General features: G+C 43.1%; 1 protein-coding gene across 2 annotated transcripts in view; it reads right to left on the reverse strand.

Moving 5' to 3' along the window:
- Positions 1-8338, reverse strand: part of RBFOX2 (RNA binding fox-1 homolog 2) — a 113461-nt gene extending 105123 nt beyond the window's left edge. The window contains exon 1 of one of the 2 annotated variants that reach the window (XM_005421808.3): positions 8105-8338. In XM_005421808.3, coding sequence (XP_005421865.1) covers positions 8105-8119 — 15 coding nt within the window. In that variant the 5' untranslated portion in view covers positions 8120-8338. The remainder of the gene's footprint in view (positions 1-8104) is intronic. The other variant, XM_031057689.1, reaches the window with a different exon arrangement.
- Between the last annotated feature and the right edge of the window lie 9459 nt (positions 8339-17797).

Consider the following 17797-nt stretch of genomic DNA (forward strand, 5'->3'; position numbering starts at 1 on the left):
AACATATCAGCAAACACATTTAAGACAAATTGTCGCATGTCCCCATTGCACAACAATATCCAAGAATTACAAAAGTGAGAAAAGCCTCTTTCAGCATGTATCATTTGCATTACAGCTGGTGCAACACATGCAGGCCAGCTGCACTTCTGTTCCCCTGCCCTGAAATTTCCAGTGCTTGTCGGTAATTTGAGTTGGTAGCAAGGGGGAGGGGAAGAGGGAAACAGGACAAGGCTAGATATTCTTTCTAGATATGTAAGCTATTTTTAAAGTTTTTAATTCTTGTAGGAGGGAAAGCCACGCATGTTTAAAAGAGAGGGTATCCATCACACCACACTTGGTTGAAAAGGGAAGGGGTGTTTATTGCACACCTGTTCACAACAGCTAAACAGCTGCATTGAAGAGCAATATTTCTTATGCAAGGAAAAAGCATTAAAGGATCTCATATTTCTACAGCACTTCTCAGTCCAAAAGGTGTTTAGAAACAGCAGTTACACATACACTGTATACACGCCACCCAAATTTCTTCTGCAGAAGAAAATTTTCCCCAGCACTAAAATATAAAAATGCCAATACCATCCATTTCTTAAAAGATGTCACAGTCAGTAGCCTCACCTACACTGAATGGGCTTCTCCTTTTCAGCTGGTTGGTCCAAAAAAGGTAATCGCCATTCAGTGCTCCTCCTCAGTCAAGCAGCAGCCAAAATCCCAGTGTAATAAATCAGGGGGAGGGGGAGGGAAAATAGCTGGAACGACTGCTGGATCCAACAGGCCTCAGAGCAAATCTGCTCTGCAGTGCTGCTGAGATGGTCCCCATGGAGATATGCACCCCACAAACGCTGCACCTTTCTGAGAAATGTTTTGTCTTTACTCACAAGGGTTCTCTATCCAAAAGGTGTGTAATGGATGCAAGGAGACATCACCATTATGATTGAGGGTGGAATGAAAAAGACCATTACAACAAAAATGAACAGTGAAAAAATAGGAACAGGCAGTTCACACTGCACATTTTCTATCTTCTAGCCACGTATACATATTTGAATTCCAGCATTTTTCTGCATTTAAACTTCGTTTCAACATTAGATGATTTATAAATTGTAAAAAAAAATGTACAGAGGAGTGTTCTAGTATCATCCTATGCCAGCTCCTTAAATATCATGAATAATAATCCCTAAGAATATCTTTAAAAACTGTCATCTGGTCAAAATATTTTCACTTCATTATTGTCTTATGTCCAAGATTCAATCAGAGCATTGTGTGGGGGACAGCATCTTTCATTTGAGGCAGGAGAAAAACTAACTGCCTTCGCCCTGGATTCAGCTTCAGACCCAAGAACCATCTGGTAAAAAATCAGCCAGCGCATTGTGCAGGCAGTGTATTAGTCATGAGACACAGGACTCTGAGAACAATGAAACCTAAATTTAAGGGACAGACGAAGGAAACTTAATTACTTGTTTAAGCTTCTTCACAGCTTTGAGGAATCTTTAACATTTTAAGCAAAAGAATTTAGCACTGGAGGGCACAAAGCACATCCTCAATGGATTTCTTAATTTTCTGCAAGCCTGTTTTCACTTCCAGTGTGGAACTATCTGCACTGGTCCACCAGCACAGCTTGCCTCTCCAGTGCATGGCTGCAGGGTGAATCACATTGCCTTGGGTACAGGGTACCATCCACAGCTGTGGTACTGCAGATATAGACTGCAGTTCCTTCTCCAAACTGACAACTCCATACAGAGAAGGTTTTTTCTGACCCCTCTACATCACTCAAGCTCCTGCTGTACCCAGTAGCCCTTGCTGAAATATGAAGGGATCTTTTCCAGCTAATTGCATAAGCTGTCCAATCATACTTTTAGTTAAGCATGTACACATACACAGCTGTTACCCTAGTGACTGCTTAGAGCTGTGGCAAAAAAGCCACCGCAATTCAGGTCCAGTCAGAGACCTTTCCTATAACATTGCCATTACCTTGAGGGTTAGGACAGCTCTGATAGACTGGAAAGCTGGGTGGAGAGAAACCTAATGAGGTTCAACAAGGGCAAGTGTAGGGTCTTGTACCTGGGCCAGGACAGGACCTACTAGAGACCAGGTCCTTTCTCCCAAGGAAGACCTGGGACTCTTGGTGGATGACAACCTGACCATCAGCAGCGTGCCCTCAGAGCCAGGAGGGCAAGTGGTACCCTGAGGTGCATCAGAAAAACTGTGGCCAGCAGGTCAAGGGAGCTGATCCTCCCCCTCCTAGCTGGGCCTAGTGAGGCCACACCTGGAGTGCTGTACCCAGTTCTGGGCTCCACATTTCAAGAAAGACAAGAAGATACCATAGAGGGTTCAGTAGACACCACAAAGATGATGGCGGGGTCTGGACCATCCCGTATGAGGAGAGACTTCAGGAGCTGTGCCTGTTTAGTCTGGAGAAGAGACAACTGAGAGAGGATCACATTAAGGAATTTAAATATCTCAAAGGTGGGTGTGAAGAGGTTGTTGCCAGACTCTTTCTGGTGGTGCCCAGCGACAGGATGAGGAGCAATGGCCATAAACTAAACAAGAACTTCTTTACATTGAGAGTGGCAGAATACTGGAACAGGCTGCTCAGGGTAGTCATGGAGTTCTTCTCCAGAGACATTCAGAACCATCTGGACATGTTTCTATGTCACCTACTTTAAGTGATTCTGCATTTGCAGGGGGATTGGATTAGATGATCTCCAGAGGTCCTTACCAAGCCTAAGAATTCTGTGAAAACAGTAAAGTTCTGTCACAAATGGAATTAAGATTAGCAAATAAGCACCATGGGAAGTGCAGGAAGCACAGATGTTCAGTCTCAAATTGCTATTATCTGCGCTCTTCCTCAAGCTTTCAGCTGGAAATCACAAAGGCTGAGGTTTATTCTCTCCTTATTCTCTTACAGTTTATTCTCTTCCTTCCAAGATAAACAGGCTGTTTTGTGAAAAACTAGCTTAAACAGGACCCAGCCCCTGTCAGTCTTCCAAGACTTGGACAGGCTTACAGCAAACAGAGTCCCCCGTGCTCACCACTGTTTGGACAGGTGGGAATACAGCAGTCAGGCAGAAGAGCCACTGGAGAAATACACCAACTAAGCAAGACTACATCCCCCTGATTCTTTTGTTTAGACTCATCAGAGTAGGGAATTCCTGAGCATGATGGCAATGCACTCTACACCTGATTTACACAAAACTGGATAAAATCACTGTAGCCTACAGAACAGCGCATCCTGATCCTGAATCTTCATCTTCTGAAGCCAGTACCTTAATTTGAAATGGCTTCTCTTTTTGAACTGCACTGGGCTTTCTTGTCTCAGTAGTGACCTTGGCATCTCCCATGATTACAGGTTTGCAGGAACACAGAATTGGAAAAGATCACCTGGATTATCAGCTCTAGTCCTCTAATAACACAGGCAGTCACATTATATAATCTCTTTCATACACTCTTCTTTCTCTGTTTCCTAAATCTCCAAAGCCTGTATAAAACCCTAGATGCAAATAGATGCAAGTTGCTTTGTCACACAAAGCCCCAGAGGAATGCAATGCAGACATCCCCAACCCAGCTGTGCACAGAGCAGCTCGAGTGTGGAAGCAGTATAACCATGTTCATGAGGTGCTGCACCAAAGCTAATAAACCTTATCGAGCAGCAGAACTCATTATCTCAGCTGCAGTGCTGGACAAACATAACTATATTACTTCTGGATTCAAGCTGCTATGTATGCATGCCACAGCATGGCACCACAGGGACTTGCAGGCTGGGGAATCAGCTTACAGGCTACTAGCTCAAGGATTTTCGCAGGAGCTCCATTTTATGATTTTCCAGGGCGTTTCTGCTCCAGAGCTAGAATCCAAATATCAGTGTTTGTATTAACACAAAATGTCTTTTAACATACTCACAGAAATTCACCCAGACCTGACTTCTAACATTCATTCAGGAAAACCTTTCTACATCCTCACAGCCGCAGTCTCCCAGAGGCAACTCCATCTCCACCTCTCTCAGCAGTGCCCATGCCATGTGCACACCTTTCACACGCACCACCAGTGCTCTCCCTCCTGTCAGAGCTCTGGGTGATGCTGATGTTCATTAGCCACATCTACCAAACAGGTTCCAGCCAAAGACCTAGAGACACAGCTAGACTTCCCCAGCAAGAGCTGCCCCAGGCTTCATACCAGAGGAGAGCAGGGAGGCAGTTTTTCCTGGATAGCCACTTGTTTTGCTGCTATCAAATGCATGCCATTATGTCCATACTTTTCACTGGCAGCAGCTACCTCTCATGAAAAAAGACCAAACAAATAACAGAAAGACCTGGCATAAGGAAGAGCTCGTTGCTAAGACTCAAGTTTGGCAGCAGAGTTTGGGTTTCCAATCTCTTGGTGGTAAAGCTGATGAGCTCGGAGCCTAGAGGGAAAAATTATTCCAGTGAATGCAAAGAGAGATTTTAAGTGACAAAAAGGCAAGTAAAAGACAGGTCAGGAAGAAAACCAACAAAAAAATTCAAAATTAGCTTGGCAAGCTTACTAGCACTATTCCTGCAATATGGTAATTAGTGGGTCTAGGTAGGATCTTCACTTTCACAGGGCTCTAGAGAAAGAAATAATTTCTCATTGCAAGAGGCAGCCAGTCCTCTGACAAACACTCAGCATGTACTCTGTACACGGCTGCGAGAAATGAGGAAATTATCCATACCCACTATAAACAGAGCAATGAATCCGGTGCTTTCCTACCAGAAGCCTAGCAACGGCATGGACCTCCCTTACCTTGGTCCCTCCTGCCTTTGATAGTTTCAGCTGTCTTTGAGCACAGGAGAAGGATGATTGATAAATTGCTTCATAGGGCTGCTGCCCCTTCCTTTCAACCTTTCTTGTAACAACAGATCTCCAACAAGGCAACATTCATACATGTAACTCTCAGAACACATCATGCTCTTTAGAAAATACTTGGAATGAAATGACTCTAGATTATATCTCATGACTCACAGTACACAAAGATTCATCTGCTCATAAATGAAAAAACTCAGTCTTTCTTATCCACTAAAGGGTTTAATGCTTTTCCCGCCTTCAAACCACTGTGCTCCTGGCTGTCACCAGCACAACACCTGCCCCCATGTTGTCACTGCTGATCGCCCTCAGCACAAAGACCCTCTTGCCTTCACAGCCCAAATTACCCATGTCCCATTTAGAGAACTTATGACTAGGAGCTCTCTTCAGCAATTCAAGAGCCCAGACAGCTGCACACAAATGGGGCTAAGTGTGAGAAGAGACAAACCTAGAGTTAGATGATCCCCCACAAACAAAACACTTGCCTGCAAAAACAGAACTCTTGTATGCGCCTCCTATACATAAGGCAAATACCCACCTTGAGTTGCAACACTGACAATACACTCAAATGGTTTGCAACATCAGAGAGACTATCACACCATCTCTGCCTCAGAAAGACTTTATACAGCTGCATCCTACACAACGAAAGTGTTAAGATAAATAGTCTCTCTGGATATTTAATGGCACAGATAGTCTGCTGCCTTCACTTTGCTCACAATGCCAAGCATTAGGTCATCACAACAGATATTTTAAGTTTCCTACTCTCCAGCTCTCCACAGCCCACAATCTCCTGTAGTCTACAAGGCTCTCAAATATTTAAGAGTATCCTGCAACAAGTTTCACCCGAGGGAATACAGTTCAGCAAGCAGGAATGTCAGACTGAACCAAGTCTACACCAGCACTTCATTCCAGAGACAGCATTATAATCAGGGACTGTGATGTTGCAGGTAGCCTGTATGTCTAGGTTCAGTATCCATGCCACAGCTGCAGAGGAAGGTGCATTCTCCTTTTCATTTTACTGTTTGTCAAACCTGACAGAACTCAGTATTGCACAATCTCTTCAAAGAAGATAATTCTGCAACATGCACTCCTGGGGGATGGGGGGCTGGGGGAGAAACATTATGGTTGCTGTGGGAATCTTAATTCTGGATTTCAGGACTTGCATATTTAAAACCTCAAATTTAACATTGCATTAATGTAGCTTCATGCATTGAATTAAGGAATGACTCAGTACAAATCTCCATGCATCTACTGAAGTCCTGACATCCCAAGGACAAGAAGCACAGAATAGAAAAAAAGATAGCACAGGCAACAAGAAGAGAATGAGAAGCAGAGAGGAACCTGTGAGCAGGGAAGCAAGAAACTGGCACAGCTGAGGCACAACAAACCCCACACCAAACCAGATCTGTCAGTTGAGGCTCCTTGTTCTTACAGCTAAAAGGTTATGTAGCTTGCCAGGATAAAAAGAGCTTAAAGCAGAAACATAAATGGGCACAGAGGAAAAGGTCCCTTAAAGGCCCAAGGAGATTCCCCAAAAGTAATAGTGTAACCTGTACTGAGAAGGGAAAGATCATATCTAGATAGCAAAAATTCACTAATTTTTTAAATTATCATGGCAGAGTGCCCAGATGATGACTTTAAAACCCCTTTAGCTATTCAAGCATTTAATACTTATTTTCTCCACTTGTCTGAAGTTTAACTGCAATGCAAACACAGTGGTAGTGCTGCCTGAAGTTCAGGAGGTAGGCAGAAGCAGCAGCCAATGGGGTTCATCTACTGGCAAGCATCCCAAAACTCAACCCTTTTTTAAGAATCCAGGTCAGTGCTTCATGTTTTGGGCCAAAGCTGGTCTTTAGGCAGGCTAACACCTATATTTTACACTAGAGTGCTCACACTCCTCTCAGCACAGGAGGAGAGACAGCAGGGCAGCTCTCCTCTGCTCCCACACTCATCCTCCCCATTTCAGCAGAGTCAGGAACATCTCCATTGCTCATTCCTTATCTAAGATCAGCAGCAGCATTGGCTGAATTACTTCTCCTCTCACCCCACCCACCAAACCAAGCACAAATCTTAGCTGAGCCATGGGTCCTGCCCAGTCTTTCTCCCTAAAAACCAGGACCCCAAGCAGGGGTCCCACACACCAGGCTGTGGCAAGGGGCTGAGTGCAGAAGGTGGACGTGCCTGCCAGCAGGGCCTGCTGAATGAAACCAGGCAAGTGTGCATACCCCTGTGAAGAATCAGGTTACCCTGCAACAAAGATAGTGTGTGTATGTGCAAAGGAGGGAAGTCAAATCCTTCTGCCTGGGTTCCAAGGCTTGCTTTGTTGCTAAAATAAGCCAGTGTTTGTTCCTGGGAGTGATGGGGAGCCAGACTCAAAGCAGCCAGAGGCAGAGAGAACCCTCTCATTCTGAGTTACAAACAAGGGTTTAAAAAAAAAAAACCAAACAAAACAAATCAAACCAAAAACTTGGGACCCAACTATTCTTTACCTCGCATATCTGGGTAAGGAAACCCAAGGGCAAACTGCTGATCTCAAGGGTGCCCAGGAGCAGACAAAACTATACGTTGATGATTGAGCAGTCTAAAAGCTGACTGCTCCAGTGGAAATTCCAGTCCTTGCTCAAAGGCTGAAAATATATATGCCTTTGTATAAGCTATTACTTTGCTTGCTGGACCTATATAACACTTTACATATGTTTTTTCCTGACATTTTCCATACTCCACCAGAAACTTGAGTAACTGTGCCACTTCTGGAAAAACAAGCTTGCATCCAGCTTTTCTCGAAAGAGTTTCTCCCCCCATCCTCAAAGTCCCAAACTGCAAAACTATCTAACCCCTTCCTGCTCCTCTCCTAGCCTTCTGAGACTTACAGATCCCTTACAGCAGCACTCCTTCACTACCTGGGATGTCTCTCAGTAACACCAAAAATCCCATAAAGCAGAGGCACATGGGAACAGCTTTATGCATTAAAAAAATTATATATACACACACAGGTCTCTCAGTTGGCAGAGAGTGAGCAGCATTATACCAAAAATTTTGTCTCCAAGGCACCTGCCCAAAACTGTTCTCTCCAGAGGCACTTATAACCACAGGAAAAGCCTGCTTGATACCCAGTTAATAGTACTTGCTCAAAATATTATTTTTTTAAAAGGGAAAACTAGCCCACAGTGAGTAGAGGCTGCACAGAGCTAAGCCCAGCAGTGAAGGCCGCTCACGTTAGTGCAGAGTCCTTCAGCTTTCCATTCCTTATATGTGCAAAGTGTGCAAGCCCTCACACACGCTTCCTACTCACCCAGAGGTACATCATGTTAGCCTGGGTCCTTCAAACCCAGCAGTGAGATGATCCGGCAACACAAGAGGCACTTCAGTAAGACTGATGAGACCGAGGTTGGTTGAGGGTGGTTTTTTTGGTTTTTTTTCTTAAAGAAAAAAAATCCGAACGGCTCAGTTTGAGGCTTAGAAAGCGTCTCGCCTCCTCCACCCCCCTCTTCCAGCTCTGGCTGCTCTGCGCTCTTCTCTCGCACTTAATCTCTCCCTGGGAGTTCCCAGCCCCGTGTGTCTGTACTGGCGTGCACAGCACACACTCTGCATTCGCCTCCAGGGAATTTCTCTCTGTCATTCTGCTTCTAAAAACACAATCTCAGCCTCACAAGATTCTTGCAATAGGCAGGGATGGGTGGGGTTAGTAATAAATGCAGCCCGGCTCCCAGTGCTGGAGAGCGCTTACTTTAGAAAAGGGAACTGTAGCCGTGAATGAAGCAGAGAAAAACCTTGTCCTCCAAGGTCACTGGGGGTGAGGACCCATTCCCACCCACCCACTAATTGTTCCTCCAGAAATCATCTGCAGATGCAGGAGCCACGCAGGGTGCCATAGGCAGGTTCTGCACATCTTCATCTACCCCCTTAGTCAACACCCCAAATTCAGTCACAATTCAGTAGCTGTATTTAATCATTAACCACTGACAGGCATCAAGGGGCATAACTACAGGGATCCTGAAGCTAAGGAGAAAATCCGTGTGTGCCAGCCCTGGAGCTCCCTCAGGAAGAGCAACCACTGCCAGCGTGAGCTGGGGAAGAGAAGCGACACAGATAAAGGGGTTAATCTGCTTTCGCAGGTGGCTCCACATGAGTGTTTTACAGACTTGCATACTGCTAGAGGGAAAGCAGCAGCTGGCTTCGGTTCCTCAGAGTGTATCGGGTTCCCACTTGCCTGAAGGCAGCTTCCCCCCAAGTCTGACTGGGGCAAGTGCCCTCACAGCCTTGTGCTCCCAGCCTGCTCCAATTTCAGGACTGCAAAGCTCTGCCAGTGGGGCGGCAGCCCTAGGAAAGGCGCGCTGAGCGAAAGACACTCGTCCCAGTTCCCTCGACAAGCACCAGCAAGCCCTTCCCCGCACGAGCAAATCCTCGTCCCATCCCCCGTGCACGATGCCACAGGATGAGTGTCACCTCGCATCTCATTAATCAGTTAAACTGCTCTTCCAAACTAGGAAAACGGGTTTCTCGCCCCCTTCCCTTCCCGCCTCAAAATGAAGAATTGACTTCCCTTGCCGGGCTCCAAATGCTAAGTTAAATATGGCCTCATCTCAAATAGGAAAAAAAAAAAAAAAAAAGGAAAAAAAAAAAAAAGAAGTGTTTTCATTGAGGTACTGGTCTCCTTGGAAATGAGTTTTGAAGAAATATTTTTATCTCAGCTAAAGATATAGAAATGGTGCTATTCCACATATCACCTCTGCTTCCTCTACTTACAGATTACTTAAATGCAATTCAGGGGGCTTGGAGCAAAGCACGCATTGGGCTCCACACAAGGCCCTGTGGACATGGGGTGACAAATGGATGCGCCCCCTGTCACAGCCAGCCCAGACACCTGAGATGTGCTCCCCACTCTCCAGGCTCCCCTCGCCTTCAGCAAGCCACAGACACACCCCAGGGCAGGCGTGTCCCAGGAACAGACCTGAGCACGTGGATGGCAATGGGCTCAAAGGAAATAAATACGCGACTGTCAGTGCAGTCCCACATAGAAACCTGGAAAAAAGGCTTATTCCCATTACCAGGAAGCAGTCAATAGGGATCTGCTGGTTAAAGACAAGCAAGACAACACTACTTTCCAGCCCAGAAAACCCAAGCCCTGCTGCTTAGGGAAAGGAGTAAGAGCTCCTCCAGAGAGCTGGGATTGCACAGGGCTGTTCCATTATGGCATTGTTCAGGTCTCCCATCTACTCTCACCTTTTGGCACAATGGGTCAGGTTGAGAGGGTGAAAAGCAATGTTCCTAAAAATCACTTACTGCACTAAAGCCTATGCCCCACTGTCTCCAAAGAGTGAAACATGTGATCCACAAACCTGTTCTCAAAGGCTCTGAGAGGAGCAAAACAGCAGCAATGCTGACATTTGCATCACGATTAGACACTTCTGTTAACATCTCTGAAGTGGGGTCACACCAGCAGCAGCAACTAGTTCAGCCAGCCTGCAGACTGAAGCAGACATTTCTGCACCAGATAACCTTGACGGCATTTTCAAGGTTTTCTTCTGCTCCAGAATCACAATTCAAAAATGATCCTATGGTCATTTAAATGAAAGCTGAGATTCTTTGTGTGTAGGAGAAAAAGTGAGAAGACACATGGACCAGGTAAACAAACCCAAATAAATCCTAGTTTGTATAAAAGACTTGAAAAGGATGAGTCTTAAAACTAAGCTGAAGATTTATTAAAAACGTCCCTAATTAAAAATATAGGAAAAGAAACAAAAAGGAAAAAAAAATTCTTCCCCTTCTTCCCCAAGCTCTCATCCTATAGGCCACCTTCTGGGAAAGAAAATAAAAACTTTCAGAACAAGCCTACTCATTAATTTCAATAACTGAGGCTTGTTACAAATCATACCAGCAATTCCACATTGTGCAGGTCACATTCAACCTCCAAATCAAAACAAGACCCGTGAACCCTCCGTGAACCATCTAAATACTACCTCAAAATTTATTTGCCACTGTAGCTACAAGGCCACCACCCCTCCACAGAAGGCACAGAGAAAGATTACTGATAGCAGCAGACCTCTGGTGATGTAGTACCTTTGTCCTGGAGCAGGAACCCTGTTTGATGAACTGCAAGAGCAGGTTTCTCAACACCCAATATTCTCAGGCAGTGAGAGGAGTACCCAGCAGGTCAGGAAATGAGGCTGTGGGAGGACTCGAGAGGCACCACCACCCTGCTTCAAGAGAGCTGCTGCTGCCCAGAGGTTCAAACCGACATGATGAACATGAAGCACATGCCCACGACTATCCACAGCTGCAGAACTGGTAGCAGTGCCATTTTAGCCTCAGATTACAAGCAAGAAAAAGATTTGGCTTGGCTGATACAATTGGGGGGTCAAGGAACAACTAGATGAGTAATTAGGTCTTCATTATGCTTTTTTTCAGATTTTTCAACTACATTAGCTGGTATATAAAGAATATCCATACAAGACATTTCTTTCTGAAAAATTTCTTCTAGAAGGACACGAAAAATTCTCTAAGGAGCAAGAGGACAATAGTACATCAATTATTATTCCAGAAAAACAAAGACAGACATGACTAAGACAGGTTTCTGATACAGGGAGCTAGGATCCCCTGCAAATGTTTTGCCATAATCCTAACAACAGTAGTTTACAGGATAAGTGTCAGGGAGCTTGTAAAGGCTGCTGTGTGTGGAAATACACATTATCTCTTAGGGATCTTTCATGTCTCAAGCAGGATTAAAAGTAGAAAGGAAAAGATTTTAAAATTAATATATACCAAGCTATAAGAAAAATGTTCAGAGAACTGTAGCTTAGTGAAACATTGGTCCCTCTTCTGTGATGGGAGGCTGTTGTGTAAATCAAAGTGAAAGGGGAAGAAAGCAGTCTGCAAAGACTTTAATGCTTGTTAGAGAAGTAAGGAAGGTCTTAGCAAGTAACAAAATGGGAAAGAGAAAAAAGGGAGCAAGTAACCACCTATTTAATATTGTATAAAGGAATTTGGAAAAATAAGAGACACTGGGAAAAATGAAAAAAAAATCTACCTGTTTCTGTACCAGTATCAAAAGCTTTAATTACATATAAGAATTATTGTGACTACTCAGTTATGTGCATAAACTCAACTCAAATATACTGCTGGCATATAAGTTTCAAATAAGACAAATGCTTAAAAAATAATTTACAGAAAGTTCTAGCCTATTTAGGAAAGATCTGAGTGGGCAAGCAGGGAACGGGCACGGCACAGTTTCAAACAGTTGTTATCTGTTTCTAGCTGACTGTGTCTCAGAGGCGTATGATTTCAAATGCTCGTGGATTAACATTCTGGCCGATAAAGCTCAAGAAATGGTACGAGCTGGTGTGTCTGCTACATGCCACTGAAATCATATTAGATAGCACACAGGATGAGTGGCTAGATGAGCACCTCTTCATAACACAGGGAAAATCCCATCTGATCATCTGGAATTTCTAATGCGACAACAGTTGCAGGAGGCATAGGGGGGCTGGTGTCAAAGAACACCCTCCAGATTGCTAAATTAGAGAAAACAATTTCTTAGTTCAAGAAGTGTTACATTGAAAATTAGTAAGTCCATATTAGATTCCATCTTGACAGAAAAGAGCAATCAATTGTAAAAATATAAATTAGCGGTAGCTTAGTTAAAATGATTGTTACAATTGCATCTGGATACGTGTAAGGAGAATAGAGACCAAACCAATGCACCTCCGTACATACTCAGCACTTGAGTGGGACCAGAGATACAGTGGCACATTTTTCCTAGACAGACAGATTGCTTATCGGGCTTCCCTGTCACATCCCCGCACTTGAACACTTGTATATATTCTAGCAAGGGAAAAAAAAGAAAAGCTGAGAGAAGAAAATAGAAAGGAAATTAGAAAGGGAAAAAATAAAATTTACAAGGGAATCCTAGTGACAGGAGGTAAAATCCATAGTCAGAGCTGGAAGATGATAATGTGTTCTTAAAGCTCCTCAAGAATAGAAATCCCAGCAACTGCATTGATCTGCTACTATGGGGAGAAGGTAGAAACATTCCCAATACTGAAGGAAGAGCCAAAGCATTCAATACGTATTTCTGTTCTATATTTGGAGAAAAGTCAGCTGTTGCAGTCTGTGATAACAAAATGCCTTCCATTCCAACAGTAACTAAGGAAGATGTTCCAACAGCTACCCAACAAACAGCTCTGTGGCTCTCTTATCTAGCTCAAGCTTGCAAACAAAAGGGATGCAACCAGATAACAAGTGGGTTTTAACTGTACTACAGCTGTGGACATACTTAAATGTGGACACTCTGCAGTCTGCTTTGAACTGCATCACCTGCACTTTGAGCTCTAAGAAGCCCTAACTACAAGCACTAACATTAAACCTGCCATAAGGCCAAAAGAACAACTGTGATGCAATGGCAACACCAAATGCAGGTGTTCCTTGCAGCCCATCATTATTAAATCCTTGCTGCTGCTCGCTGAGTTTGGCCAGCCCCCATCATACCAGAAGACTGCATCAGGAAAGCAGCACTACTGCTGAAGGCATGAGATTGCAGAAGGCTGAACAGGGAAATTTAATTTCAAACTGAAGGAAAGCAGCTCCTCACAGCCAAAAGCCACACTATGTCCACAATTTACACAGAAGCTGGATTCAGACCGAGGATGAAGACTCTATCATTGTCCTACCACAGCAAACATTTCAAGAACCATCTACAAAAGGTCTGACTGGAGACTGGAACAGCAACATGCTCTACGGCACCCAGAGGGAAATTTCTCCAATTGAGTGGCTGCTTTCCATGGCTTATCTGACTCCAGCAGAAGATCCCAGGGAGAGAACAGGGGAATCAGACCTTTGCTAGTCATGGGTTTGGGCATGCCTTGTGTCTTGGGGGGGTTTATTTGGTTGGATTGGTTAATTTTTATTTGGGGTTTGTTTTGGTTTTTTGAAAGAAGATTAGAGATGGGGCTGGAAGCTATCTGGGGAGAGGCACAGAAGGCAGCCTTGGGCACACATGCAGTTCCTATGGAGATAAGAGGATCTTCTTTGAGGTCGGTTTGCTCCTTTGGGTGCCACTGGAGACTACCCTGGCGGCAGAGTACTGCTCATTTGTGAGACTGCCTCTGCTCAGGATGCTGGATTATCTGTGATTATCACAATTTCTGAGCCACAAGGTAGATTTCCTCTCAGCATCCAAAAGGACTACAGAAAGCCTCACTCTGCATTATCCTGTTTATGAAAGGAAGCAAGAATACAAAGTGTATACAATAAATCATCCAGAAAAATACCACAATTCCTCTCAGATGTTTTGCCAAGCAAATAAGCCAAACATTGGCATATCACAAGAAAAAACCCAACATTTTGTTATAGAGTAACTCATTTCATTACTGAAACCTGGATTCCCTGTTTTCTCTTCTGCATGTATGGTACAAGAGACTTCAGAAAAGAGACTACTTATTTAAAGCAACCTATCAAGGGCTAGTTCATCTTCCACAAAAAGCAGAAAGCCTGAAACAATAAAATACCCTGACATGCAAACAAACCCAACAGTTTTTAACGACTGTCCTGCTATTGACTTATCACACTAGTTAAATTTAAGTCCTTAAATAAACTTCAGGAGATCTCAATTCATAGGCTTATCATTCAAGTACATAAGGTAAAAAAAAAGAAATGGATACCAAGAAAAGCTTTTTCGAGTTTGTTTGGGATTTTCCTCTCCTCACAACTATGCTCAAGAGCACTATTCAGGAAGGCACTGCCAATTCTTCAAGAGAAAAAAGCTTAGTAACTAGGAAAGGTACTTCACTGAAAACATGTTCCCAAAAATACGCTTTTAAATTAAAACCAAGAACACCCACGTGAACAAAACTAAATTGTGAAGCCAGAGAATTCAAAGTTAAACACTGAAGAGCATGCAAACATTTAGATGTAAGGAATTCTCACAGCTCCAGTTTGGGCATTCATTTGCAGAAACAGAATGACTATGCAGCCACTCCCAGGATATAGCAAACATGAGTTGGGCAGCCAAGTGGGAATTTCCATGAATTATACCTGTCAGCCTTACTGTGGTGGATCAGGAGTGAAGCCTGCAATCTGCCAATACCTTCTGAAGAGAATCTAGCAAGCTGAACATCTACAGAAGAAAAAGCTTCTCTGCTGCTGTGTTGCCACCCTAGGCCTGATTTTCAGGCTGTTTCTTCTGCATTCTATCACACAAGGATCTAGTCTGAAGTCCACACTGAACTGGCACAGAGCAAATATACTTAGGTACTTGTAAAAGGGTAACAGAGTAAGCTCCAACTCTGGTATTTAAACATAACTTTTTTTAAGTTTGGTTAGCTAATAACTGCCTTAATAGCTTCAAAAAGGGAAAAAAGTTGATCTCCCTTCAGTTTTTCCATGGAGTAGCAGAAAGCTATCACACAGCATCAAATTCCAACAAAAGCCTATTTTTAGTGTCAAATCAGGAGAACTGATAAAAGGCAGAAAGATTCTCTGTGCCCTAGACTTGTCAGTGCTAAACAAGGTGTTTCTTTGGCTGTGGATTCTGAAGAGAAAGTCATAAACAAAAAAAAAAAAAAATCAGCTCAGCTCCTACATCAACAACTCATCTCTTCATAGTCCACAGAGGAAGTTATACCAAAGGATGAACTGATGGCATCCAATTCAAGGTGTGAGACTTCAGGTAGCAAGAAAGAAACTGCTTCCAAAACCTTATCAATAGAGCTGCAGCATCACTGCCCCATTTTTTTTTTGTCTCTGTGTTTACCATGTCAAGTGGCTGCACTGCATCAGCAATTCATCAGCACAGCAACATGCCAGAAATTAAGAAAGGGTATGAAGATGAAAGTATTGCAACAGAAGGTAAAGGGGAATACAGGGCATAGCTCTCTTGCCTGGACCACAGGGGCATTTACTAATACGCTGAAACTTTGGTTTAGGTCTGCTGATAATAAAGGGGAATACAGATGGAGAGTAATACCATCCTGCAGAAAGGGACTCCTCATGGCTTGTTTGTGCAAAGGAAGGTTAACAATGTTAGTGAGTTATTCAGGAAGTAATGGATACCTTCTTGCCCTGAGCAAATTCCTTTTCAATAACAGTAGTATTTTCTTAGGCAATACGACTATATCAAGGTATAATGGCTACTATATTTATCTACAGAGGCCCTGTACTGCTGGGATCTAATTTACTATGGCTTAGAAAGCAGTTTACAAATCCTGGGATAGTAAAGTTGCTAGAGAGAGGAATAAAATCCTATCCTTTATTGCTTGGGTTGAAAACTGGATTTTAATGTCCCTTTTTGAGGGTATAAAATGCATTCTCTTAAACTTAGAGACTCAAAGACTAATAAATCTTTAAAGTAAACTGTAAATACATCTATGAGAGGGAAGAAATCAGCTAACAAATACTACATTCTGCCCTTTTTTTTATCCTTATTGTCACAGATGCCTTATTTCTTCTTTTATTCAAATAACATTCTTTCATTTGACCCTCTGAGAAGAATAATCCATGACTTTCCCTAGCAGCCTTATGTACCTAATGAAGACAAAATAGCTGAATGCCTGAAATAAGGCTTCAGCGTGGGAAATGGCACAAGGATATAATCAGCAAAGAAGAAAGGAATGACTGCAGCTAATGAAGAGCTAACACCAAAAAACACTGAATGACATCTCCTGAAAAACAACAAAACCCAATTGCTAAAAGACTTTGGTGGAACACAGCACCAACCTGTGATAAGTATGGGTGGGTGAAAAGAGACCAAACACACGTGTCAGGGACTGCAGATACTTCCATTACATAACAGCAGTAAGAAAACCCAGGCAAAATCGCCATTAGCAGAACTAAAAGCAAAATATTTCAACAAGGGTATCGGCAGTTGTCAAACCACATAAAGGAACAGCAGACTGTTCAAATGTAAAAGGCATTAATAAAGCATAAGAAAAGAGGTATAAATAGATATAAAATGGAGAAAGATTTCAAGATGACAGAAAAGCTACCGGAAAATTTTAGTTATAGGATATAATATCCCCAACTTCAATTCACAATGATCAGCAAAGGTCAGTTGTCAGAAATGCAATTCTGTTTCTGATCTCATTCTGAGCAAAGCACTCTTTAACCATACCTGTGCCACCACCATCTAGCTGGATTACTCTCATGGCTGCAGCAAACAGTTCCCTCCATCTGACTGGTCCCTAGGGGAACGATGGGCATAAGACTAGAGAAGCATGTGTGTGTAAAGACTAACTGCACTACTGGTCTCCCACTTTATAAACAAGAGAGAATCTATTCTTCAAAGTCTTTTCAGTGTATACACTTAATATGGGACTTCCAAGAGGCTTACAGATAGATACCCACCTATGATTTAACAGATCTCACATGCACTGAGTACTGAAAACACCCGCACTTTGTCACATGGGATGTCCGAACAAACTGGCATTTGTGTCAGTGATTGTACTTGAATCAGGAGGATTTTGACTTACATAGGAGCAGACTGGCTATAGATCTGATATTCAGCATCACTGTAGTCTGTGAGGTCACATACTGTGACCTTCAAACACCTTCAGCTCAGCTCACATTAAGGCTCATCCACCTTCCTTCTTTCTCTGACAGGCAACCATGACAAAAAGCAAACCTAAAAACCCCATACCCGAACAAAAAGTACTGTGAATTCCATTCTGTTGCATTTTCTGATCAAATCCTGGCAAAATCAGGCTCTTCCACTAGATATTAATTGCAATCTCCTTATTCTTCCAATCCCTTTCTAATAAAGACAGACTGAATGAATAGCAACTCACTTGCTTTAGATGAAATGAATGGTTTGAAGCAACTATGGTTAGTCAACACATGCATTTATTGTGTCCTAGGTTCTATGCAATAGTCTCATTTTATCTGAATCCAGATTTAAGCTCTGAAGTGTAACCACGCCATCTGATAAGTATTGTAACTGCTAGAGAAACTACTCACTTGGATAACAAAGCAACAATATATTAAATCATTCCCCTGT

The sequence above is a fragment of the Geospiza fortis genome, unplaced genomic scaffold (genome assembly GCF_000277835.1).
Source record: "Geospiza fortis unplaced genomic scaffold, GeoFor_1.0 scaffold173, whole genome shotgun sequence".
Classification (NCBI taxonomy): domain Eukaryota; kingdom Metazoa; phylum Chordata; class Aves; order Passeriformes; family Thraupidae; genus Geospiza; species Geospiza fortis.